Source organism: Callithrix jacchus, chromosome 20 (genome assembly GCF_049354715.1).
Source record: "Callithrix jacchus isolate 240 chromosome 20, calJac240_pri, whole genome shotgun sequence".
Taxonomy (NCBI): Eukaryota; Metazoa; Chordata; class Mammalia; order Primates; family Cebidae; genus Callithrix; species Callithrix jacchus.
Window position 1 is genome coordinate 27,317,764 of NC_133521.1, and position 27,342 is coordinate 27,345,105.

Sequence of the window (27,342 nt, forward strand, 5' to 3'; positions counted from 1 at the left end):
CTATAATTTCTGTAAGTTATGTATTACCTGAATTAGGCCATCCTTTATTCATCCTATATTGGAATGCTCTGGTTAAAATGAAATTTCTGCCAGTCACAGTGACTCACACCTGTAATCCTCAGCACTTTGGAAGGTCTAGGCAGGCGGATCACCTGTGGTCAGGAGTTTAAGATCAGCCTGGCCAACATGGTGAAACACTATCTTCACCAAAAATACAAAAATTAGCTGGGCATGGTGGCATGTGCCTATAGTCCCAGCTACTTGGAAGGCTGAGGCAGAACTGCTTGAAGAGATGGAGGCTGCAGTCAGCTGAGATTGTGCCATCGCACTCCAGCCTGGGCAACAGGGCAAGACGGTCTCAAAGGACAAAACAAAAACAAAAACCTCAAAATTCTCTTAAAATAACATTTATTTGTTCTTAAGAGACTGTATTCAAGGCAGCAAACTGAGTTGTGGATTTTTTTTTTAATTGAGAGTCTTGTTCTGTTGCCCAGGCTGGTGTGCAGTGATGTGATCTTGGCTCACTGCAGCCTCGACCTCCTGGGCTCAAGCAGTCTTCCTGCCTCAGCCAAGTAGCTGGGACTTTAGGGATATGCCACCATACCCAGCTTACTTTTTGTAGAGATGGGGTTTCATCATGTTGCCCAGGCTGGTCTTGAACTCCTGAACTCAAGCTTTCTGCCTGCCTAAGCCTCCCAAAGTGCTGGGATTCCAGGCATGAGCCACTACACCCAGCCTGGTCAGTTATTCTTATTTTTCTCTAAAAATTAGCGAATACACAGATGGGGTTCTATCTATCTATCAATGAATGACAAGAGTCTGGCTCTGGTCCAGGCAACCATGCAGTGGCACCATCTTGACTCACTGCAACCTCTGCCTGCCTCCCAGGTTTAAGCAATTCTCCTGCCTCAGCCTCCTGAGTAGCTAGGATTATATAGGCACTTGCAACCATGCCCAGCTTTTTGTATTTTTAGTAGAGATGGGGTTTCACCATTTTGCCAGGCTTGTCTTGAATTCTTGACCTCAAGTGATCTGACCACCTTGCCTCCCCAAAGTGCTGGGATTACAGGCGTTAGTCCATCATACCTAGCCTGGTTCTTCTTTTTAAATGTGGCTACAAAATATAAAACTGTTTCCAGTCATCCTTGTATTGATATTTTTTTTTCTGGTGGGAGCAAGCATCCTAGCATCTTTGTATTATACATTAATTAATAACAAATGAGAGGGTTTTATGTTGCCCAAGGCCAGGACAACAGGCCTGAGCCACCACAACTCCCTATTTATTTTTTTGAGACAGGGTCTTACCCTGTCACCCAGGATGGAGTACAGTGGTGCGATCTCAGCTCACTGCAACCTCTGCCTCCTGGATTCAAGGGAATCTTGAGTCAGCCACCTTAGTAGCTGAGACTACAGGTGTAGGCCACCACATCAAGCTAATTTTTGAAATTTCTTTAGTAGAGGTGGGTTTCACCATGTTGCCCAGGCTGGTCTTCATCTCCTGAGTTCAAGGAATCTTTCTGCCTTGGCCTCCCAAAGTGCTGGGATCACAGGGGTGAGTCACCACACCCAGCCTATTATACCCTTATTATGTCACATACAGATCAGAGGACCTGTATTACCTTTGTCCTTTGGTACTCAGGCATGCTCAATCTTGGCATATGTATAAACAGAGCTCTCTCGAGTTTTTTTTTTTTAACAAGACTTACATTGTTCTAGTATGAGCTTTGCTTCTTTACAAGGAGACAGATTGTCTGGAGGAGCAGGGAATGGGTGTGGCAACATGGAGATTGTTGATCTCTTGTGTAACCATCTCTGGCTGTGGTCACGGTAATCAGGGAGTTTCTGATTTCCCACACTCCTGCGGTGCACTCCGGAGAACACTTCACTCATCTCATCTCCTTGATAAGGTTCTCCAATACTTGAGAGCTCTTATTCTTTGCAACATGAGATAAGAACCCTGTTTGCTTTGCCTTGACTCATTCCTAATCAATGCAAATTAACCCTGCAGCCCAGTGCTACAGATACCAAGGGGCTAGGAGGCAGCTCCCTCTCCTGCACGGCAGAAGCCATCAACAGGTACAAGAAGATAATCATTTGAAAGGTTCTGGCCAGGCACAGTGACTCACACCTGTAAGCTCAGCATTTTGGAAGGCCAAGATGGAAAGACTGCTTGAGCCCAGGAGTTCGAGACCAGCCTGGGCAACAAAGTGAGACACCATCTCTCCAATAATAATAATAATAATTAGTCACATGGTGGCAGGCACCTGTAGTCCCAGCTACTCTGGAAGCTGGCATGGGAGAATCCAATCGCTTTAACTCAAAAGGAGGTCAAGGTGGCAGTGAGCCATGTTTGTACTACAACACTCCAGCCTGGGTGACAGAGCAAGACCCTGTCTTTACAAAAAAAAACGGCCGGGCATGGTGGCTCATGCCTGTAATCCAAGAACTTTGGAGGCCAAGGTGGGCGGATCACCCTGAGGTTGGGAGTTCAAGACCAGCCTGACCTCCTTGAGGTCAGGCCCAAGTGATCCTCTTACCTCAGCCTCCCAAGTAGCTGGGACTACAGGCTTTGAATATATATATTCAAAATAATATATATATTTTGAAACTTAAAAAATAAAAAATAAAAAGCAAAAAAAAAAAAAAAATTATGGAAGGCCTTGTCCATATCCACACATGACTAACGATTAAACTAGGAAGAGTTGGGTTTCAAAAGCTTGGAATGCTTTCTGCATTCCAAGCTGGCCGGGTTCAGGAGCTCATGCCTGTAATCCCAGCACTCTGGAAAGCACTCCAGCTTGGGTGACATAGCGAGACTCCATCTCAAAAAAAAAAGGCTGGTAGGCACATCACCTGAGGTCAGGAGTTTGGAACCAGCCTTGGTTAACATGGTGAAACTGTCTCTACTAAAACTACAAAATTAGCTAGGCAGGGTGGCATGCACCTGTAATCCCAGCTACTTGGGAGGCTGAGGCAAAACAATCACCTGAACCCGTGAGACGGAGGGTGCAGTGAGCCGAGATTGAAGCACTGTATTACAGCCTGGGCAAAAAGAGCAAAACTCCAACTCAAAGAAAAAAAAAAAGAGTCACACAAATTCTCTCAGGGGAAATGGATGCATGCACACTGATGCAGGGTTTCACAGCTAGCAAAGCCCTCCTAAAGGGTTTTATCTACTTATCACAATACTGTGAAACAGGTATGATATTCTTCTGCAGAGGAAGAAAAAAAAAATTAGCTTCAGAGAAGTTGCATTTTCCCTAAGGTTATAGCTGACACAGGGCCTCAATCCCTGGTTGAGCTCCAGGTCTTTTTTCCCTAACTGCTTTTTTTTTTTTGAGATCGAGTTTTGCCCATTACCCAGGCTGGAATGCAATGGCATGATCTTGGCTCACTGCACCCTCCACCTCCCAGGGTTCAAGCAATTCTCCTGCCTCAGCCTCCTGAGTAGCTAGGCTTATACCACACCCAGCTAATAATATATATATATTTGTTTTGTTTTTTTTGAGATGGAGTTTCGCTCGTTACCCAGGCTGGAGTGCAATGGTGCGATCTCGGCTCACCGCAACCTCCGCCTCCTGGGTTCAGGCAATTCTCCTGCCTAAGCCTCCTGAGTAGCTGGGATTACTGAGTAGCGCAACCGTGCCCAGCTAATTTTTTGTATTTTTAGTAGAGACGGGGTTTCACCTTATTGACCAGGATGGTCTTGATCTCTTGACCTCATGATCCACCCTCCTCGGCCTCCCAAAGTGCTGGGATTACAGGCTTGAGCCACCGTGCCCGGCCTTAATATTATATTTTTAAGAGAGATGGGGTTTCTCCATGTTGGTCAGGCTGGTCTCAAACTTCCAACCTCAGGTGATCTGCCCGCCTTGGCTTCCCAAAGTGCTGGGATTACAGGTGGGAGCCACTGTGCCATGTGTTTTGCTTTTTGAGACAGGCAGTCTTGCTCTGTCACCCAGGCTGGAGTATGGTGGCAGGATCTCAGCTCACTGCAACCCCCTCTGGCTCCTGAGCCTTACCTCAGCCTCCCAAGTAGCTGGGACTACAGGTGGCACCACCGTGAGCAGCTAATTTGTTTCACTAAGTTTGTTTGCTTGTGTGATTTTGCTATGTTGGCCAGGCTGGTATTAGACTCCTGTTAAAGTGATCTGCCTCCCTCAGCCTCCCAAAATGTTGGGATTACAGGCCTGAACCACTGTGCCCGGCCAACAAGTTTTCTTCTTTTGAGACAGGGTCTCTGTTACCCAGGCTGGAGTGCAGTGGTGTGATCTCAACTCACTGCAACCTCACCCTCAGGGGGCTCAAGCAATCCTCCGACCTCAGCCTCCCAAATAGCTGGGACTATAGTTGAGTATCACGACACCTGCTAATTTTTGTGTATTTTACAGACATGGGGTCTCATTATGTTGCCCAAGCTGGTCTCAAAGTTCCTGGGCTCAATCGATCCTCCCACTTTGGCCTCCCAAATTGTTGGGATTACAGGCATGAACCACAGCACCTGGTCCATGACTTTTTAAAATTACATGTGAGGCCGGGCGTGGTGGCTCACGCCTGTAATCCCAGAACTTTGAAAGTCCAAGGCAGGCAGATCACCTGAGGTCAGGAATTCGAGAACAGCCTGGCTAACATGGCAAAACCCCATCTCTACTAAAAATACAAAAAAAAAAAAAAAAAAAAAAAAGCTGGGCGTGGCAGCACACGCTTCTAGTCCCAGCTACTCCAGAGGCTGAGGCAGGAGAATCACTTGAACCCAGGAGGCAGAGGCTGCAGATCGAGCCACTGCACTCCAGCCTGGGCATCAGTCTCAAAAAGAAAAAAAAAAATTATATGTTGACTGTAGGCTAAATCCTGACCAGTCTTATATAAGTCTTACGGCCTCATACAAGGAATGAAATGGGTGGGACTGAGAGAAAGGGAAGGAATTCCAAGAGGACAGTGAGAAAGGGGTGCAATTATGCTAAGAGCCTTACCTTGTATTCTCTCTAGACATTCTTTTGGCTTAGGTTGTTCTCTGTGTCCTAGGCTCAAGCGATCCGGCCGTGACTTCCCAAAATGCTGGAGTTAGAAGCATGAGCCACCATGCCTGGCCTATTACCCTTCTCTATGTCTGACAGAACAGAGTACAAGGAAAAATGGAAAGGGCATGTGGGAGTCACCCCAGGCTCTAACAACCACTCACCTCTCCCCCAGCACCCTGTGCTCCAGGTAGGTGTCAAGCCATCAATCCTCTTAAGAGCAGGAGTTTCACAAAGATGGGGACAGAAAGCAGGCAGTGTTCACTCTCCTTCCTACCATCTCCACTGGTACATTTGTTGCTTAAAAGCACAAAGTTGAAATCTTGCCCCGGCCACTCACAGGCTGTCACTTTTAAACTACGTGAGGTTAAATTCATTTAACCTCTTGCAGCTCAGGACTGCTTGAAATAACAGCAGCCATACCCTTTATTAACATTCTATGGATTAAATAGGCTAACATCGGTAAGTACATAATAGTTTGGTAGCTCTTGGCAATACCAGGCAGCTGAAAAATGTGGAAAATCTCTATGAACTGATACGGGATGATTTCCAGTGCTGAATATACGAGGTAATAGTAATGTACCAACGTGATACTTCAATTTGTGTGGTTATGTAAAAGAATATCATTTTCCTAGGAGACTTATACTTTGTTACTGTGTGTGCAGAAAAAGCAGGTGAGGCAGAACCGTGGAGAATCCAGATGAAAGGCCGTCTGGGAGCTGACCACACTGCACTTTCCAGAATGATGAAAACTTGTCTCAAAAAAAGGTTAAAAGGAAAAGAAACTGGTAGTCCTTCGTTTTATGATAAGCTTGTATTTTCTGGCAGGAAGATAAATCTCAATGCTTGATCTCTGAGCATGCAGCTCAAGTGTTGGCCTTGACATGACCTAAGCAGAGCAATTTGGCCTATTTAATAAAAAGGCACTGGAGCTTGCAGTCACATTTATTAGAAAAATATTCTCCTTTGGAAATTCCTTTCTTGAAGATTGGATACAGGGCGTTGTTCTTTGTTTTTATCTATGTTCTTTCTGTTTTTATCTAATTCTCCTTCATGTGGCAGGCGGCCAGGTAGTCCGGATCTTCACAGGCAACAGACGGCCCAGTTCCCTGCTGACCCAGCAGAGCATGGCCAGGCAAGGCTGCAGCGTGACACCCGCCTGGGGAAATGCGACACTGGAACTCCTCAGCAGCCACCACAGCCATCCAGTCTGTCTGTGGGAACTCGCATTTCACCTTTTCTTCACAAACTTCTTTCTGGAAGCATTGGGATTTAAGCGTCTCCGCCCAGCTCCCAAGGTGCTGTCCCGGAGCTGCAGTATGGCTGAGCGGCTAGAGATGTCATTCTCTACGAAGGGTGACACCCCAGCGATGTAGTCGGGGTCAAACACGTTGGTTTTCTGCCTGGCCTTTCGGGAGAGTCGTAGCTGGGGGAAACGCTGATCCTCGGTGAGATAGGGGTTGATGGCATATTTGCCCCCTTTGGGAGTGGGAAGCGAATACTGGAAATAAAACAAGGAATGGCAGTTACAAGAAAGGAATCCACAGTCACACAAGGCCACAGCTGATAAGGTACAGCCGACCTTGCGGATCCTGATGACAGTGCATGGTAACTGTGGTGACACGCAGCTGCCTCCCACCTGATTCTCACCTTAACTCACACATGAAACACGGAACATGGTATTTTTGACTCAGCTAAAGACAATACAGAAATAGAAATAAAAAACATTTCCAGTGTGTATTTATACACACATGTACATAATTCCTAGCTCTGTCCATTGGAGCCAAGATGCAGTGACACCCCAGGACAACAAGCACACCCAGTCCCTGAAACTTTACTTCTAAAAGCCATCCTACATGAAAAACCAGAGGTCCCGAGAGAAATGGTGGATCCTGGGGCACAGGCAGAAGATGGCTAAGAGTCTACGAACATCTTGTTGTGCCAGAAAGTTGTGTTCAAAGAATACCTGGGATCTGTCAAAAGAACACAGGAGCCAGCTGGAAAGGGCTCCCACTGGCCACACATGGCACAGTGTGAGGCTCAAAATGACAGCAACAGATCACAACCTTCAGACTGAAAAAAAAAAAATCCACAAGACTACACTCATAGAAATAAATAAATGGGAATAAAAGGAAAGTTCCTCTTTATAGTGGAACACCAAGACATAAACACAGAAAGAATGATAGAAGTCACCATTTGGTGGCCAGGCACGGTGACTCACACCTATAATCCCAGCACTTTGGGAGGCTGAGGCGGGTGGATCACAAGGTCAGGAGTTCAAGACCAGCCTGGTCAAGATGGTGAAACTCCATCTCTACTAAAAACAAAAATGAGCCGGTAAGGTGGCAGGTGCCTGTAATCACAGCTACTTGGGAGGATGAGGCAGGAGAATCGCTTGAACCCAGGGGACGGAGGTTGCAGTTAGCTGAGACTGTGTACTACACTCCAGCCTGGGTGACAGAGTAAGACTCCATCTCAAAAAAAAAAGAAATCGACATTTGACAATCATGACTTTAATAACCGTTCAAGGAACTTAAGTTCAACGAAAAATAACATATACATAGTCTGAGTCTCTTTCTACAAATAATTAATTATAAATAACTTTACAGTGGATGAAGGTGGCAGAAGGCACTGAACCAAGTGATCAAAGTCAGTATCACCAGTAAATCACCCAACTAGTTATCATTTACTCTCTGAAACGATGCCCTGAGCACACCTCAACATTCCTTCTGGGGTGTTCCTGCCAAAAATGCATAGACTCAATCTCAACTAAATCCCACGGAAATACCAGACACACCAAGGGGAGGGACATTCTACAAAGAAACGGGCTCATACTCTTAAAAAATTTCAAGGTCATCAAACACAAGACTGAGAAAGGACCCCAGCCGAAAAAAGATGAGATGACAAAATGCAACATGTTATCCTAGAGTGGATTCTGGACCCAAATCCCCTTTTGTTAGAAAGGAAATTTGTGGAACAACTCGCCAAATCTGAACTTGCGTCTGCAGATGACACCACAGCAATGCTGACTTGTGGATTTTGATAATTATACTGTGGTCACATAAAACAAAGTCCTTGTTTCAAGGTAAAGGGGCATTATGTATACAGTTTACTCTCAGATGGTTCAGGGAAAAAAAATGTACATGGATAGAGAATCCCTGCTACTTGGGAGGCTGAGGCAGGAGAATTGTTTGAACCCACGAGGTGGAGGTTCAGTGAGCCAAGATCACGCCACTGCATTCCAGCCTAGGTGACAGAGTGAGACGCTGTCTCAAAAATAAAAACAGGTCGGGCGCAGTGGCTCACACCTGTAATCCCAGCACTTTGGGAGGCCAAGGTGGGCAGATCACTAGGTCAGGAGTTTGAGACCAGCCTGGCCAAGATGGCGAAACCCAGTCGCTACTCAAAATACAAAAATTAGCCACGTGTGGTGGCGGGCACCTGTAATCCCAGCTACTGGGGAGGCTGAGGGAGGGGAATCACTTGAACTCAGGAGGCAGAGATTGCCGTGAGCTAAGATTGTGCCCCTGCACTCCAGCCTGGGCGACAAGAGCAAGACTGTCTCAAAAAAAAAAAAAAAAGGAATTGTTTGTACTGTTTTATAACCATAAATTGAAAGAAAAAAGGTTCTTCTCATGCATGCAGGGTTATTTTGCTGCTGGCAAAAGCCAGTGCCACTCCTTCGTCCCCCAATCTTTCCCTCCTGATTCTCAGCGTCAGCGGCTGCTGTATCCAGCCCATCCAGCCCTCTCTTCTGTGCCATGTTTTCTACACCCCTTCCTCTCTAGGTCATGGGCTTCCGGAGACCTGGCCCATCCTTTACCTTCTGCACAGATCTAAACCTCTGCCTTCCCCTGCAATTCATGCAATTCATGAGCCACAACTGCAGACCGGTCACTTACTCATTAGATAGCATTTGTCTCTCTCTCTCCCAACTCCGTTTTGGTACCTAGGTCACACAGGCTTTCAATCCTGCATCTTCCAGAAACGACTAGACTAGGTTCTCTTTTGTCCTTTCTGTTCTTTCTGATTCTGGCATTGAGAGGGGGGTGGGGAGAGGCACCACTTACCCGGAGCCCACGGGGGTTCAGCACTTTGGGGTTGCGGGAGAAGTGCATGTGCAGGGTGCCGTCATCACTGACGGTCACGGACACTTTCTTCAGGGTCTTGTTCCCACAGTGTGAACAGAACACTCGGCTCATGTCAGAGGTTGTCCTGGGAGACACAGAAGGAGATGTTCTGTACCAAAGCCACAAGCAGCAAACACTTCCCCAGAGCACAAGGTGGGTCTCAGGCCTCAGGAGAAGAAAAGGGCTGAACCACACCACATGTCAGAGAGACAGAGGCCACTGAGCCTCGTGCTGAAGCTGTCCGCAAATGGCTGCCACATCCCTCCGAGGGTGCAAATAAACCCCATGAGGAGCAGACAAAGAAGCGTGAAAGTGAATAGGATGCAGTTAGGTGAATCCCAAACCCTTCCTACACACCGCCAGGCTCTGTTCTGTAGGGCTCATCTCACTCCTCCTGGGAGGATGGCACCATCTCCATTTTACGGATGGGGAAACTCAGATAAGTGACGACAGCTTGCTCAAGGTCACCCAGCTGGCCCATGGCAGATAAACCCAGTCAGTCTGGCTCCAGAATCAATGCCCTTCATATCACAGCACTTTCTCCAAGGGTGCCTCATTATACCTACCACGAGCTACCTTGTCTCCAAATGTCAGCCTGGGTATTAACTCAGGAGTGGCTCTGGAGGCAGCAGAGTGTATTTATCAGTGAGTCGGGAACCACTAACACTGCCATGGCTGAAGTAAGCCCGGGTGCTGAGGGCACACCCAAGGCTTCCCTGCCTATGCACTCAGGCACCCCCAGGGGACCCTGGACAGGAGAAAGCTGCTGCTGTCAACGGTACAGCCGTAGCCCAGGTCCCTGTCCTTCAGGAGCTCTCCATCAGTTCCCAACGGTCAAGACACACGATCTGGGTGGAACAGCAGGAGAGGCCAGAGGCCCTACCCGAAATCTTGTAAGTGAACTAAGCACCTCCTCACAAGTGCTGGGGCCTCATTATTTTGTACAACAAACTGTGCAGTCACAGGGCTAATCTGACAAGAATAAAGAACACTCCCAAGTGTTTCTAAGAATTGAGTGTTAATTTGGCGACTTTAGTGCTTCTGTAACAAAGGATGCTGAAAAAAAGGGAATTTATTTATTTATTTATTTGAGAGTCTTGCTCTGTCGCCCACGTAGGCTGGAGTGCAATGGTGCAATCTTGGCTCACTGCCACCTCTGCCTCCTGGGTTCAAGTAATTCTCTTGCCTCAGCCTCCCGAGTAGCTGGGATTACAGGCACATGCCACCACCACATCTCGGCTAATTTTTCTATTTTTAGTAGAGACAGGTTTTACCATGTTGGTCAGGCTGGTCTCAAACTCCTGACCTTGTGATCCACCCGCCTCAGCCTCCCAAAGTGCTAGGATTACAGGGTGAGCCACCGCACCCAGCCCCAAAAATAAAATTTTATGAAGCCAAGAGCTTTACTGTCATGAGCCTGAAACAGCAAAATGACAGGAAGCTTTAGAAGAAGGTACAGGCAGCTCTCAGTAGTGACGGGCTGTCACTGGCAGAGCCACAGTGGTTGGCAGAGCCTGAGTGCTGGGTTATGCTCAGGCCTTCAGGGAATGAGGCTTCACAGAGGCAACTCTCCCTGCCCACTGGAAGAGCTAGGGACCTAGTGAGGCACCTCAGATGATTTAGAAAGTTCCTTATGGGCCTCTAAAGCAAGGGCACCACCAGATGATCTACGTGATGCCCCCCAGACCCAGCCTGAGCCTGCAGAATGGCAGATACCACCCCAGAGCAAGTCCACAGGCCACCCTCCACGAGCAAGGCTGAAGCAGAGGCTCTTCCAAGCCAACCAGATGGTCTCCAGGGTCCCGGAGCCATCCCTACAGAACGGCAGCCCCCACCACAGGAACAAACTCAAGAAAAGCAACAAGAAGGCAGTGGTCAAGAAACTAACAGTTCACCCTCTCGACATGCATGCTGCTTGTGTCGCATACCAGTCCTTGACTGTCTTCCTAGTTCCTTACAACCATCTTCTCAATCTTTTTACCGATATGATAAGGCCGGGCGTGGTAGCTCACACCTGCAATCCCAGCTTTTTTTTTTTTTTTCTTTTTTTGAGACGGAGTTTCGTTCTTGTTACCCAGGCTGCAGTGCAATGGCGCGATCTCAGCTCACCGCAACCTCTGCCTCAATCCCAGCTCTTTGGGAGGCCAAGGCAGGCGAATCACTTGAGCTGAGACATTTGAGACCAGCCTGGCCAACACAGTCAACCCCGTCCCTACCATAAATACAAAAAAATTAGCAACATGGCGGCGGGTGCCCTGTAGTCCCAGCTACTCAGGAGGCTGCAGCAGGAGGATCACTTGAACCCGGCAGGCAGAGACTGCAGTGAGCCTAGATTGTGCCACTGCACTCTAGGCAACAGAGTGAGACTCTGTCTCAAAAAACAAAAACAAGAATCTGGGCCTGGCTCAGTGGCTCATGCCTATAATCCCAGCACTTTGGGAGGGAGGTGGATCATGAGGTCAGGAGATCAAGACCACTCTAGCAAATATGGTGAAACTCTACAAAAAATTAGCCAGGCATGGTGGCACATGCCTGTAGTCCCAGCTACTCGAGAGGCTGAGGCAGGAGAATCGCCTGAACCTGGAAGACGGAGGTCGCAGTGAGATCGTGCCATTGCACCCCAGCCTGAAGAGTGAAACTGTGTCTCCAAAAAAAAAAAAAAAAAAAAAAAAAAATCTGATAGGCGGGTACCTCACACCTATAATCCTACCACTTTAAGAAGCTGAGGTAAGAGGATTGTTTAAGGCCAGGAGTTCAATACCAGCCTGGGCAACAGAGTGTACCTAATCTCAAAGACAAAGAATCTGAAACACAGGGAAGTAAATCAGCTTTTACAAAATCACATAGGCAGCAGGACCCAAAATCCGGATTTGAATCTATGTACTCCTATTTTTGTAATAAAAAATCTCTCAAGCATGAAGCAGATAGAAGAACACAACAAACCCCCATGTATCCATCACCCCCCAGCTATAAAAATTCTCAATTTGCCAAGGCACGGTGGCTCACGCCTGTAATCCCAGCACTTTGGGAGGCCGAGGCAGGTGAATCACGAAGTCAAGAGATCGAGACCATCCTGGTCAACATGATGAAACCCCGTCTCTACTAAAAATACATAAAATTAGCTGGGCATGGTGGCATATGCCTGTAATCCCAGCTACTCAGGAGGCTGAGGCAGGAGAATTGCCTGAACCCAGGAGGCGGAGGTTGTGGTGAGCTGAGATGGCGCCATTGCACTCCAGCCTGGGTAACAAGAGTGAAACTCTGTCTCAAAAAAAAAAAAAACAAAAACCTCTCAATTCATGGCCAGTCTTGTTTCATCTCCACCCCTACCCACTCCTTCTACTTGTGGATTATGTCAAAGCAAATCCCAAACTCTCCATGGCCAAACATTTTAGTATGTATCCCTAAAGAATGAGGCTTATTGTTCCAAAACTCATGTCCCTAACCCTATGCCACTGAGAGAAGGTGGGAGGTCACTGGAAACCTCCGTCCCCAAGTTCTCAGTGCCCTGGTGGAGACAGACCCCAGGGCCTAGAGGAATGACAAGGTGAAAGAAACACACATACATAATACAGGGCTTCTCTTTAAACAACTCTGTAGAACAGGAAGAGTGGGCCAGGCACAGTGGCTCCTACCTGTAATCCCAGCACTTTGGGAGGCCAAGGTGGATGGATCATTTGAGGTCAGGAGTTCAAGACCAGCCTAACCTACATGGTGAAACTCTGGCTCCACTAATACAAAATTTAGCTGGGTGCAGTGGTACGGGCCTGTAGTCCAGCTACTGGGGAGGCTGAGGCAGGAGTATCACTTGAACCCGGAGGCAGAGGTTTCAGTGACCGCACCCCAGCCTGGGTGACAGAGCGAGACTCTGTCTCAAAACAAAGAAACAGGAAGAGTGTTCCACAGAGGCCACTGGGGCCAGGTCACCAGCTACGTACTTGAAACAGCCGTGGCAGCGCAAGATGTAGCTCCGGGCCTCGCGGATCAGCATGCCGTTCACCGCCAGCACGTGCAGCCCCAGCTGCAGCAGAACATTCTACAACAAGTTGAAGATGGAAATAACTCAATTTTCTTTTCACATTAATTTTGTAATCAGTTAGGGGAACTTCACAAACCCTGCTTTGCCCATATTCCTTGGCTTTTGCTAAGGAAACAGCCTGGGAGGCCTCTCAAGATGTGTAAACGAGGACAAGGACCCAGGTGTCTTTCTACCACCACCCTGGAGCCTGCCATCATCATTTTCTGTGACCTGTCACTAATCAACACTCTCAACAGACATTTATTTTGTCTGGGCCAAATATACTCATTTCTCTAAGAACCTGACTGACCACATGATGTTATATATGCAGAAAAAATATATATACTAAACAGCAAATATTTAATGTACTACTATATAACAGGCCAGGCACAGTGGCTCATGCCTCTAATCCCAGCACTTTGGGAGCCTGAGGCGGGCGGATCACCTGAGGTTGGGAGTTCCAGACCAGCCTGACCAACATGGAGAAACCCTGTCTCTACTAAAAATACAAAATTAGCCAGGCGTGGTGGCACATGCCTATAATCCCAGCTACTCAAGAAGCTGAGGCAGGAGAATCACTTGAACCCAGGGGTGGAGGTTGTGATCAGTTGAGATCACGCCATTGCACTCCAGCCTGGGCAACAAGAGTGAAACTCTGTCTCAAAAAAGAAAAATGTAGGAGACAACAAATGTTGTCACTGTATCACGTGATTTGTCTAGTCTCTAAGCAAAACTAAAAATCACCAAAGGGCACAAGTAGTTTCTAGAACCAGGAAAAGAAGCGATGCACAGCACCAGCTCTGTGTACGTCTGCACACCTCAGCAGCACCGCTGCTGATGACGTGTGTGACACATGGCCCAGGCCCACCCCACCCACCTGCATGGCGAAGTCTGTGGTCACGCAGCCAACCCGAACATCCTTGGGGACGTCGCACTGCTCCAGCTCCTGCCGGATCTGCTTGATGTTGCTGGGGGTTATCCAGCCACCAGCATCGTCATCGCTGTCATCTTTTCTGTCTTCAAACCCGTTTTCTTCCTCCTCCTCCTCACTTGGAACATCCTCACTTATGTCAATCTGAAACATAAACAGACGTTTCAAACTCCCAGCCCACAGGAGCAGTGGGAAGAAGCGTCGTCAGGGAAACTAGAAGTCAAGACCTCACCAGTAGCTCCTGCAGTTCATGATCGATGTTGGGCAGAGGGTTTCTCCAGAACAGGAAGGAACTAAATTCCAAGTTCTCAGGCTCACAAGCTGGGCGTCCTTTGTCTATTGTTTCTTGTGGGGGTTTAGGCTGAAATTAAAAGGAAAAATTTTAAAACCTGAAAATTCATCTGTAGCATCTCAGGTTACAGATGAAATCACATATGACATACAAGTCAGAACAGACAGGGCTGGACAAACTGTGTTACTGGTCCACGTAAATTTGGCTCCCTGTGAACAGATAACTTAGATGTGACATGGATCAGAAGAGAGCATGAAGAGCACAGCTTGTCTAAGAAATTACCTTGGAGGGCAGGTGGAAACCAGAAATGTGCAGAGGTGTTTCTGGGTGCTGAATTGACGAACTCACTTTAACCTTTGAAAAAACAAAAAACATATTTTACCCCTGGTTATCAAAATTAAAGATACCCCCTTTTTTTTTTGAGATAAAATCTTGCTCTGTTGCCCAGGCTGGAGGGCAATGGCACAATCTAGGCTCACCGCAACCTCTGCCTCCTGGGTTCAAGCAATTCTCCTGCCTCAGCCTCCTGAGTAGCTGGGACTACAGGCACGCACCATCATGCCCAGCTAATTTTTGTATTTTTAGTAGAGATGGGGTTTCACCATGTTGACCAGGATGGTCTCAATCTCTTGACCTTGTGATCCACCCGACTCGGCCTCCCAAAGTGCTGGGATTACAGGGGTGAGCCACCGTGCCCGGCCATGTTTGTTTTTTTTTTTTTTTTTTTTAGACACAGGGTTGCCCATACTGGTCTCAAATGCCTAGGCTCAAGTGAACCTCCTGCCTTGGCCTCCCAAAGCCCTGGCATAAGCCATGGCACCTGGCCAAAAAGAATTGTTTTTTACAAAATTATCATGTACAGATATATTTTTATTCTTTTTCCAAATTTAAACAACCTTTCCCAAAAACCTACAGATCAAAAGAGACTAATCAGGAGGCTGAGGTTGTAGGAATCACTTGGGCCCAGGAGTTCTGAGACCAGCCTGAGCAACACAGCTAGACCGTGGCTCAAGGTGAGTAAAAAAGGGACTGAGAGACATTTGCTAACTGTAATGTACGAACCTCAGTGGGATCCTGATCCAAACTCTTAACATTTACAAAACAACTGGGAAATGTGAACACTGACTGGATATTTGATATTAAGCATTACTATTAATTTCGGGTAGATGTAATGATGGCTTTGAAGTTTTTAAGAGTCTTGATCTTAAGAGACATACCAAGAAATATCTATCAGTAAAATGGCATACGATGTCTGAGTTTAGAATACTGAGGGCTGTGGATCACTGTAGATGAACACAGACTAGCTATGATATAACTGTGGAGGGGGATGATGGGGACCCCGGTTCCATTATACGAGTCCCTGTACTTTTGTGTATCTGATAGTTCCCACAATAAAAAGCTTTTAAAAACCCATCCTCTTGATTTACCTTCTGTGGTTCTTGTTTTAGGTGAGACACCCCAACAAACTCTGCTTCCAACTGGTATGTGAGCGCGAGCACTTGGATGTCCGTGGCAGAGAGGCTGGGGTAATCTCCTGTTTTCTTTGAAAACTCAGTTACTGTAAAACAAGAGATTTCCATCTTCAGTTAGAGGCAAAAAACAGTGACCTTGGATAACCAATGGAATTATCAAAAAACAATTTAGAAAGGCTCACTACGTCATGAAAAACCATAACACTTTCATCCATTTTCTGACCTTTTCCTATTTATGGTTCAAAAATTTGTATTCTCTACCACCAAGATTCGTGCTGAGTTAGGGTTACTGTAACATCCTTATCAAATGCAGAGGAAAAAGCAGAAAGTTGGCCAGGGCCAGGCACAATGGCTCACACCTATAATCCCAGCACTTTGGGAGGCCAAGGCAGGCAGATCACTTGAGGTCAGGAGTACAAGACCAGCCTGGCCAACCAGTCTCTACTAAAAATACAAAACGTATCTGGGTGTGGTTGTACGTGCCCGTAATCCCAGCTACTCAGGAGGCTGAGGCTGAAAAATCATTTGAACCTGGGAGGTGGAGGTTGCAATGAGCTGAGATCTGACCACTGCACTTCAGCCTGAGTGACAGAGTGAGACTCCTCAAAATAAATAAATAAATAAAAGTAAGCTGGCTGGGCGCAGTGGCTCATGCTTCACTTTGGGAGGCTGACATGGGCAGATCACTTGAGGTCAGGAATTCTAGACCATGTGGGTAACATGATGAAATCCTGTCTCTACTAAAAATACAAAATTTAGTGTGGTGGCCTGTGCCTGTAATCCCAGGTACTCAGGAGCCTAAGGCAGGAGAATTGCTGGAACCCAGGAGGTGGAGGCTGCAGTGGGCTGAGATCATGCCACTGCACTCCAGCCTGGGCAACACAGCAAGACTCAATCTCAAAAAAACAAAAAAAAATGTGTTTCAGATTTAGGAGCACTGTGGATTTCAGGTCCAGGATGCTCAACTTGTAATTTTAGTAGTTTATGAAAAAATAAAAAGAATGTGCTTAATGCATAGTAAATGGCAGCTGTTTGCTGTTATTCTTCACAGTCATCCATAATAAACACTTAAAACTTCCTGAAATTAACAGAAAGATGTCCTCTGCCACACTGGTATAAAGAACACCAGATATACTGCTCTTATTTCTTAAAAAACAGACAATCGCAGCAACGGAAATTTACTGTGCACTTACTGTATACTAGACGCTGCATTAAAAACTTTACCTGTTAATTCATTTCATCCTTTGCCAATCTTCAGAAGTACTATTAGCATGTCCTTGGAAAGATTTAGCAAGTTGGCAAAGATCACAAAGCTACTAAGATGGATAAGAAAATTGTAAAAATCACAGAGGAGGTAACATCATCTCCACTATCAGCCTCTAGCCTCTAAAATAATTCTAACCACTCTGAAGCCTTTCCTAGGTATTGCCTTGTTTCACAACAAGAGAACAACGATGACTCCTAAGCCAAGAGACAATTGCTTAATTTTCTTTTGAGATGGAGTCTTGCTCTGTTGCCCAGGCTGGAGTGCAGTAGCACAATCTTGGCTCACTGCAACCTCCACCTCCCAGGTTCTCCTGCCTCAGCAATTCTCCTGCCTCAGCCTCCCCAAGTAGCTGGAATTACAAGAGCACGCAACCATGCCCAGCTAATTTTGTATTTTTAGTAGAGATGGGGGGTTTTGTCAGGCTTGTCTCGAACTCCTGTCCTCGGTGATCCACCCACCTCAGGCTCCCAAAGTGCTGGGATTATAGGCTTAAACCACTGCACGTGGCCTAATTTTCTTACACATTTAATACAATGCCTAAAATCACTACCTTTATAAAAGACCTGCCAGGTGCAGATCTTTATATCCAGTTATCAGACTAATCTGAAAAGAAATGGATAAGGGATTATTAGCAAGAGATCCAAACTCCTAAATACAAATAAATCTACTGCGTATTTGCAAAGTGTTCGACACTGTGCTGACTGCCATATTCCTCAGTAAATGCTCACAGCAACCTTGGAGACAGATACTATTAATATTCCCATTTTGCAAATGAAGTAACTGAGGCAAAAATTTGAATGCTATGCCCAAAGGCATACAGCTAGTTACTGGCTGCCTCCAGACCCAGGAAGCCGCTCTCCCACCACGATCCCCTAGAAAGTGCTGGTTTTGGCAGGGCGTGGTAGTGGCTCACGCCTGTAATCCAAGCACTTTGGAGACCAAGGCGGGCGAATCACCGGAGGTCGGGAGTTCAAAACCTGCCTGACCAACATAATGAAACCCCGTCTTAAAAAAAAAAAAAAAAGAAAGAAAGAAAAGAAAAAAATTAAAAGAAAAAGAAAAGTGCTGGTTTTAAATCAACTGCTCTGATAAGGCAGCCAGACCCCATCTCGCACCCAAGTGGGTGCCATCTGCGCCCTGGACTACAGCTTTCCGTCAAAGCTGGGGCACAGGCACTCACCCAGCCGCACGTATTCCGGTAAGGGCTCCTTGAACCGCAGCTCGTAGGGCAGGACAGCGAGCCGCCTGCGCGTGGCCTTGTCCCGAATCTCAGTGACCACCTCCCGGATGGTGTAAATGTTCTTCCCGATGTCCTGCAAACAGACCGCCCCAGCTCAGACCCGCCCGCACCAAGTAACGCTCCGCTCGACTCAAGGCTCTCCCTGAGGGGCGGCCAGCCGAGATCTCTCTCGTCCAGGAAGGAGCTCCCCGTACCTGCAGAGCCGCATCCCGCAGGAAAGCCCCAGCGTCCGCCACAACGTGCTCCACGGGCGCCATGTTGGCTGAGTGAGCAGGGAGCGCGCAGGCGCACGGAGCTTGCGTCGGCTCCTAAGTCCCAGTCCAGGCCTCAGGGAAGTAGGAAGAACAGCCGCGACTTGGCTGCGCCTCCTGGCGGCAGCGCTAGCATCTTACGGCTCTGCCCGCGCGCATGCGCAGCGACGCCGCCCGCACACAGCGAGGTGTGGGCGGGCTCAAACCTTGGGGGATACCTGGGAAATCCGCTTCAGCGTCTAGGCCTTAGCGCCTTCTTTTCCTTTGAGGCTAAAACCTGCCAGGTGTAGTGGTGCGCACCTAGAGTCCCAGATATTTAGGAGGCTGAGGCGAAAGGACTGCCTGAGCCCAGGAATGTGAGACCAGCCTCCACAACATAGCGAGACCCCCATCTCGTAAATAAATGTAAAACATATATATATTAAAGATGGGATTTCACCATGATGGCCAGGCTGGTCTACGAACTCCTGATCTCAGGTGATCCACCCACCTCGGCCTCCCAAAGTGCTAGGATTACAGGCGTGAGCCACCTCGCCCAGCCTAAACCTATATATACTCTTATGGTTAAAAGTCAATCAATACAAATTACCTAATTTAGTTATCACAGCACTCCTATGAGACAGGTACTATTTTACAGACAAGGGATAGCTACCTAAGGCCACTAGGTCTAGCTGCCATGGTCAGTAGGTGGTGGAAATAATGTAACACCCAAACAAACTCATTCAGAGCCACTTTCTCTCTTTCTCCCTTTCTTTCTTTCCCTTTTTTTTTTTGGAGACAGGGTCTTTCTCTGTTGCCCCCAGGCTGGAGTGCAGTGACATGATCATAGCTCACTGCAACCTTCAACTCCCAGGCTCAAATGAGCCTCCCAGCCTCTTGAGTAGCTGGGACCACAGGCCCGCACCACCATGCCCAGCTAACTTTCATTTTTACTTTTGTAGAGATGAGGATCTCATGTTGCCCAGACTGGTCTCAAACTCCTGGGTTCAAACAGTCCTCCAGCCTTGGCCTCCTAAATGCTAGGATTACAGGTGTGAGCCACGGTGTCATCACTGAGCCACCTAATTATCCATTAACTGCTGCTTATATGCCCTCACTTCATTTTTTTTCTTTCACTTTTGAGAAAGCCCTCACTTCATTTTGAGCAACTTGAGGCCAGAGTCTGTCTAATTTGTCTTTATAGTCTCACCCTACCTGCCTCCCTAAGCAATGCATATAATTTGGTAGCAAATGATTCCTTGCTGAGCTGAACAGAAGGTATGTTTAATGACTTCTGGGTTCCCTTGCAAATCTGAAATTTCTTGATTACAAGATCTGGTGAATTTTGACTGAATGTTGACTTGGGTCTTCATCCAAACTTTCTTCATGAAGTCTTCACTCCAATTGTATTCCTCAATTGTAATTTATCTGTCCTACCCCAAAAATGCTTCAGGGCTTCTGAAGGTCCCCTTTCAGCAGTTACCCAAACTCAGTCTTTCTCTTTTTTTGGCTAGGGGTGGACTGAGTTTTGCTCTCATCACCCAGTCTGGAGTACAGCGGTGAGATCTGGACTCACTGCAACCTCCACCTCCCAGTTTCAACAATTCTCCTGCCTCAGCCTCCTGAGTAGCTGAGATTACGGGCATCCGCCACCATGCCTGGCTAATTTTTGTAATTTTAGTATTGATGGGGTTTCACCATATTGGCCAGGATGGTCTCAATCTTCTGACCTTGTGATTTGCCTGCTTCAGCCTCCCAAAGTGCTGGGATTACAGGCATGAGCCACCGTGCCTGGCCATCACAAAACTTTTTGGATACCACTCTGAAATGTCTGTGGTGTCTGGATCCCTCCACATCTACTCCCATAACGCAAATCAAGTTTTTATCTCTTGCCCAGAAAACAATTCCTTCAACTCTGCTACTCCTATCTCTCATTTCTTCTTCTACAACTGATCTCCCACATTGATGCAAAAGCAAAGGAAACGTGGGAATTGGACTCCGATATAAAGCAGGTTTATTGAAGTTGGTAACAATTGCTCTGTGAATCCTAGAATGAAGAAGAATGATCTAGGTCAATGGGTCTCAGATAGGTGGTCTTCGAACATTAGAATCACCTAGAGAACTTGTGAATACAAATGACTGGGTCTTATCCTCAGTTTCTGATTCAGTAGGTCTAGACAGGGCCTAAGAATCCCTCCCTCCCTCCCTCCCTCCCTCCCTCCCTCCCTTCCATCCTTCCATCCTTCCATCCTTCCCTTTCTTTTGAGATGGGATCTCACGCTATTGCCCAGGCTAGAGTGCAGTGGCATGACTACAGCAGCAGCCTTGACCTCCTGGCCCCAAGCAATCCTGCCTCAACCTCCTGAGCAGCTAGGGCTACAGGTGAGCACCACCACACCTGGTTAATTTTTTTATATCTTTTTCAAGTTGGGAGTATCACCAAGTTGCGCAGACTGGTCTCAAACTCCTGGGCTCAAGGGATCCTCCCACCTTGGCCCCGCAAAGTGCTGAGATTAAAGACGTTTGCATATCTGAGTTCCAAGCAGTGTTGATGCTACAAACTTGAAGGCCACACTTTGAGAACCACTGAGGTACAAGAATAGTCGGTAAGGCCAGGCGTGGTAGCTCATGCCTATAATCCCAGCACTTTGGGAGGCCAAGGTGGGTGGGTCACCTGAGGTCAGGAATACAAAACCAGCCTGGCCAACATGGTAAAACCCCATCTCTACTGAAAATTTAGCCAGGCGCAGTGGTGGGCACCTGTAATCCCAGCTACTTGGGAGGCTGAGGCAGGAGAATTGCTGGAACCCAGGAGCTGGAGGTTGCAGTGAGCCGAGATCATGCCATTGCACTTCAGCCTGGGTGACACAGTGAAACTTTGTCTCAAAAAGAAATAAATAAAAGGCCAGGCACGGTGGCTCACGCCTATAATCCCAGCACTTTGGGAGGCCGAGGTGGGTGGATCACAAGGTCAAGAGATCAAGACCATCTGGTCAACATGGTGAAACCCCGTCTCTACTAAAAATACAAAAATTAGCTGGGCATGGTGGCGCGCACCTGTAGTCCCAGCTACTCGGGAGGCTGAGGCAGGAGAATTACTTGAACCCAGGAGGCGGAGGTTGCCGCAAGCCGAGATCGCGCCATTGCACTCCAGCCTGGGTAACAAGAGCAAAACTCCATCTCAAAAAAAAAATTAAATAAATAAATAAAAAGGAAAAAAAAAGAATAGGAAAAAAAAAACCAGGCTTTGAGCTATTATTTTCTAGTAAACGCTAAGAATACTTACTAAAACAAAGCATTTCTTGACCCCTTTAGCTTCTGGAGTATAGTTTTATAGTATTTTAATCCCTTTTCTCTTTCCTTTTAACATTCTCCAAGCTCCCAAAACTTCAGAAGAACTCCACTTATTCAACAAATGTATATTGAGAGCTCATTTATACCATCATGAGCTACTTGATATAATAGCTACAAAGAAAATGATATTTTGTGTATTGTTGACGGGCAACTTCAGAGTGTATAACTTTGGAGTTGAGTCTCGAAAGACCACCAGGGCAAAGGCAGTGAGGTGTAAAAGTCAAAGGAGTGTTCAGATTGCTGGGGGCAGGTCCTGTGGGTAGCACAGGATATCTGGGGAAAGAGCCTCTCAGTGAAGTGATCTTTTGAGACAGTGTTTCAAAACTGCTGTTTTTTTAAAAAGGTGAAGAAATCTCTGGCTTACGCCTGTAATCCCAATACCTGGGTGGACGAAGTGACCTCAGGCAGATCACCTGAGGTCAGGAGTTTGAGACCAACCCGGGTAACATGGTGAAAACCTGTCTCCACTAAAAATACAAAAATTAGGCCAGGTGCAGTGGCTCATGCCTGTAATCCCAGCACTTTGGGAGGCCAAGGTAAATGGATTGCTTGAGCTTGGGAGTTGGAGACCCACCCAGACAACACAGTGAAACCCCATCTCTTGGCCAGGCGCGGTGGCTCACACCTGTAATCCCAGCACTTTGGGAGGCCCAGGCGGGCGGATCACCTGAGATCAGGAGTTCAAGACCAGCCTGACCAATATGGTGAAACCCCGTCCCTACAAAAAAAAAAATACAAAAATTAGCGCAGCACGGTGGTTCGTGCCTGTAGCCCCAGCTATTTGGGAGGCTGAGGCAGGAGAATTGCTTGAACCCAGGAGGCGGAGGTTGTGGTGAGCTGAGATCACACCACTGCACCCCACCCTGGGTGACAGAGTGAGACTTTGCCTCAAAAAAAAAGAAACCCCATCTCTTCTATAAATAGAAAAATTAGCCAGGTGCAATGGTGCACATCTGTAATCCTAGCTACTTGGGAGGCTGAGGCAGGAGAATCACTTGAATCTGAGAGGCAGAGGTTGCAATGGGCAGAGATTGCACTACTGCACTCTAGCCTGGGCAATACAGCAAGACTCTCAAAAAAAAAAACAACTCAAAAAATCATTAAGAAATAATGTGGTCAATTTTTCAGGATTTTCTGAGAGCTGTGTCATGGGCCATTGGTCACTCCTATTTGGCTCAGAAGAAACCTCTGCTGACCTTAGGTGCACTTCCTTTTTTTTTCTTTTCTTTTTTGTTTTTAGGTGCACTTCCTATGAGTTAGCCCTGCTCCACAAGAATAAGTACTGTTCAGTAAAAGATTGCTCTCTAAAAACACCAACAAAAAGAATAAATATCTTCAAATATTTTACAGAGTTTGACTCTTTTTTATGTTTTTTACGTTATGTTTTTGAGACAGAGTTTTGCTCTTGTTGCCCAGGCTGGAGTGCAATGGTGTGATCTCGGCTCACCTCCCAGGTTCAAGCAATTCTCCTGCCTCAGCCTCCGGAATAACTGGGCTTACAGGCACGCGCCACCACACCTGGCTAGTTTTGTATTTTTAGTAGAGTCAGGGTTTTTCCATGTTGGTCAACCTCAGGTGATCCCAATCTCAGGTGATCTGCCCACCTCAGCCTCCCAAAGTTCTGGGATTACAGGTGTGAGCCACTGCGCCTGGCCAAGTTCAATTCTTTTTTATCAACAAAGACCAGTGTGGGCAATATAGCAAGATCCTGTCTCAGCAAAAAATTTAAGAAATTAGCTGAGTATGGTGGCTTGTGTCTGTAGGTCCAGCTGCTTGGGAGGCTGAGGCAAGAGGATCATTTAAGCCCAGAAGTTCGAGGCTACAGTGAGCTATGATCCCACTACTGCACAGTGAGACTCTGTCTCCAATAAATAAATACCATAAAAATAAAATTTAAAAATTTAGGCCAGGCATGGTTACTCATGCCTGTAATTCCAGCATTTTGGGAGGCCCAGGCAAGAAGATTGCTTGAGCCCAGGAGTTTGAGACCAGCCTGAATAACAGGGGAAACCTGGCCTCTATAAAAAAAATTAGCTGAGCATAGTAGGGGCACCTGTGGTGTCCTACTTGGAGGCTGAGGTGGGAGGACTGCTTAAGCTAGGAGGCCAAGGATGCTTGAGCCCAGAGGTCATGATTGTGCCACTGCACTCCAGCTTAGGCGACAGAGTGAGACACGGCCTCAAAAAACAAAAAACAAGGGAGGGATCACGAGGTCAGGAGTTCGAGACCATCTTGGCTAATATGGTGAAACCCTATCTCCACTAAAAACACAAAAAATTAGCTGGACTTGGTGGTACGTGCCTGTAGTTCTTGCTACTCAGGAGGCTGAGGCAGGAGAATCTTTGAACCTGGGAGGTGGAGGTTGCAGTGAGCCAAGATGCGCCATTGTATTCCAGCCGGGGCAACAGAATAAGACTCGGTCTCAAAACAAAAACAAACAAAACTCCTATACTGTAGCTCTACAGCATTGAGTTTGGTGCTAAATAAATGTTAATGACATCTATTAATTGAGCAAATTATTTAAAGAGGCCTCAACTGGACCAGGTACTACTTCAGGAGCTGGGATATAGTTCCTGTCTTCATAATTTCTTGTAGTGGGAAACACACGTGTATATATATATCTGTGTGCCTGTGAGTGTGTGTGTGTGTGTGTGTGTGTGTGTGTGTGTATGTCTTTGTTTTTCTTTTTTGAAACAGGGTCTTGCTCTATGGCCCAAGCTGGAGTGCAGTGGCATGATCTGGGCTCACTGCAACCTCTACCTCCAGGGCTCAGGTGGTCCTCCCACCCCAGCCTCCTGAGTAGCTGGGAAGACAGGTGTGCACCACCATGGCTAGCTAACTTATTTTTTGTATTTTTAGTAGAAATAGGGTCTTGCTATGTTGCACAGGCTTGTCTCCAACTCCCGAGCTCAAGCAATCCTCCTGCCTCAGCCTCCCAAAGTGGAGTTGTAATTTTAGATAGGGTGTGAAAAACTTCACTGAGAGAGACAGTTGAAAAAACATCTGAAAGAGATGGGGGTTCAAGCCATCTGACTACGTGAAGAAAGAGCTTTCCAGGCAGAGGGACAAGCAATTCCGAAGGCCCTGAGGCTGAAGGAGATACTGAGGGGTAGAGCAGCTGGAGGCGAGAGAAATAATGGGGAAGTGCGAGAGGGATCAGCTGGGCCTTATAGGTCATGGTAAACATTTTAGCTTTTACTCTTTTTTTTTTTTTTTTTTCTTTTTTGAGACAGAGTCTCACTCTGTCATCGAGGCTGGAGTGCAGTGCGCAATCTTGGCTCACTGTAACGTCTGCCTCCCAGGTTCAAGTGAGTCTCATGCCTCAGCCTCCGGATTAGCTGGGACTGCAGGAGTGTGCCAACACGTCCAGCTAATATTTGTATTTTTTTGTAGAGATGCAGTTTCATCATATTGCCCAGGCTGATCTCAAGCCCCTGGCAAGTGATCTCAGCCCTCCAAAGTTCTGGGATTACAGGTGTGAGCCTCCACGTCTGGCCAGCCAATTGAATTTGTATGCATGATAGGATCCATCCAAATTCGAAGACCCAAAAATAACAGAATAATTAGTACAAGTCTTTGAGGCAATTAGGTGATTAGTATTAATTTTAATCAATGGGATTAAGCCAAGACTTCATTCAACTTGTCCAGAACATCAGTCAAGATTGTCAATTTAAAATGTTCTTGGAGACCGGTTGCGGTGGCTCACGTCTGTAATCCCAGCACTTTGGGAGGCTGAGGTGGGTGGATCACAAGGTTAGGAGTTTGAGACCAGCCTAGCCACCATGGTGAAAATCCCATCTCTACTAAAAATACAAAAATTAGCTGGGCATGGTGGCAGGCACCTGTAGTCCTAGCTACTTGGGAGGCTGAGGCAGGAGAATTGCTTGAACTTGAGAGGCAGAGGTTGCAGTGAGCCAAGATTGAGCCACTGCACTCCAGCGTGGGCTACAAGAGTGAAACTCCGTTTCAAATAAATAAATAAAATGTTCTTGGTCAGGCACAGCAGCATTCGCCTGTAGTCTCAGCTACTTGGGAAGCTGAAGCAAGAGGATTGCTTGAGGCTAGGAGTTCAAGCCCAGCCGAAGCAACCTTAAAAAAAATATTTTTTGCTGAGCACGGTGGCCCAAGCCTGTAATCCCAGCACTTTGGGAGGCCGAGGCAGGTGGATCACGAGGTCAAGAGATCGAGACCATCCTGGTCAACATGGTGAAACCGCGTCTCTACTAAAAATACAAAAAAAAATTATCTGGGCATGGTGGTGCATGCCTGTAATCCCAGCTACTCAGGAGGCTGAGGTAGGAGAATTGCCTGAACCCAGGAGGCGGAGGTTGCCATGAGCCAAGATCGTGCCATTGCACTCCAGCCTGGGTAACAAGAGCGAAACTCCGTCTCAAAAAAAAAAAAAACTCTGCCAGGCACAGTGGTTCATGCCTGTAATCTCAGTACTTTGGGAGGTCATGGTGGGTGGATAACTTTAGGTCAGGAGTTCGAGACCAGACTGGCCAACATAAGGAAACCCTGTCTCTACTAAAAATGCAAAAAGCGGCCAGGTGTGGTGCGACACGGCTGTACTTGGGAGGCTGAGGCAGGAGAATTGCATGAATCGGGGAGGCGGAGTTTGCAGTGAGCCAAGATGGCACCACTGCACTCCAGCCTGGGTGACAGAACAAGACTCTGTCTCAAGAAAAATAAAAAGAAAAAATATATATCATCTATATGTCTGTCTAGATCATAATTTGTGCCCTGTAGATTAAGGGAATGCGACTGGATTAGTGTGGAGGGGCGTTTTGTGGACCCAGGCAGGAGTTGGGAAGCATTTGTACTTTTGCTTTATGTCACAAGGACAGATGCCCCACAAAGGGCGAGATGTTTGTGTTCCTGGATCTTAGAACAGTGCCTGGAATATAACAGGTGTAGGGTTGCCAGCAAATAAAAAGGCAGATACTCAATTAAATTTAATCTTCAGATAATCAACAAATACTTTTTTAGTATAAGTATGTCCCATTCTGTATTTGGAACACACATATTAAACTGCTGTTTATCTGAAATTCAAATTTAAGTGGGTGTCCTTTACTTTATCTGGAACCCTACCAAAGAGCTCAATAAATATTTGCTGACTTAATAGACTGACGGTGTCGTTTCACCTGTAAAATGGGGCTAGTACCTGTCCCTGCCTCCATAAGGCTGATGGGCAGAATAAATGGCACTCAGTGAGCCCTCAATTTATTTGATTGCTCTGGGACTATCCGGCGAGCAGAAAGCCCTTCTACTTTCAAATACACAAACGATAAAAAGACCTCTAGGAGGCCAGAGGTTCCCAGGCTAGGCCTAGGTTACCCGCACCTGCGAGCCCGGCCAACCTCTTCCGGGTCAGGTGACCGCGCGCGGTC

General features: G+C 46.9%; 1 protein-coding gene across 1 annotated transcript; it reads right to left on the bottom strand.

The window, feature by feature from the left end:
• Positions 1-5,426: 5,426 nt before the first annotated feature.
• Positions 5,427-18,640, bottom strand: NOB1 (NIN1 (RPN12) binding protein 1 homolog). Its single transcript, XM_002761115.6, has 9 exons — positions 18,563-18,640; positions 18,309-18,441; positions 15,817-15,947; positions 14,672-14,743; positions 14,330-14,458; positions 14,044-14,241; positions 13,087-13,184; positions 9,089-9,233; positions 5,427-6,519 (listed from the first exon to the last, which is right to left on the bottom strand). The coding sequence occupies exons 1-9, from the start codon at positions 18,623-18,625 to the stop codon at positions 6,250-6,252; spliced, it is 1,239 nt and encodes a 412-aa protein (XP_002761161.3). The 5' UTR covers positions 18,626-18,640; the 3' UTR covers positions 5,427-6,249.
• Positions 18,641-27,342: the final 8,702 nt, after the last annotated feature.

Coding starts and splice junctions, on each gene's coding strand:
- NOB1 (XM_002761115.6), bottom strand. CDS start 18,625: ATGGCGCCCGTGGAGCACGTTGTGGCGGACGCTGGGGCTTTCCTGCGG. Junction 14,459..14,671: donor GTTTCCACCTGCCCTCCAAG/GTAATTTCTTAG, acceptor TTTTAATTTCAG/CCTAAACCCCCACAAGAAAC. Junction 9,234..13,086: donor CGCTGCCACGGCTGTTTCAA/GTACGTAGCTGG, acceptor TGTGTCTCCCAG/GACAACCTCTGACATGAGCC.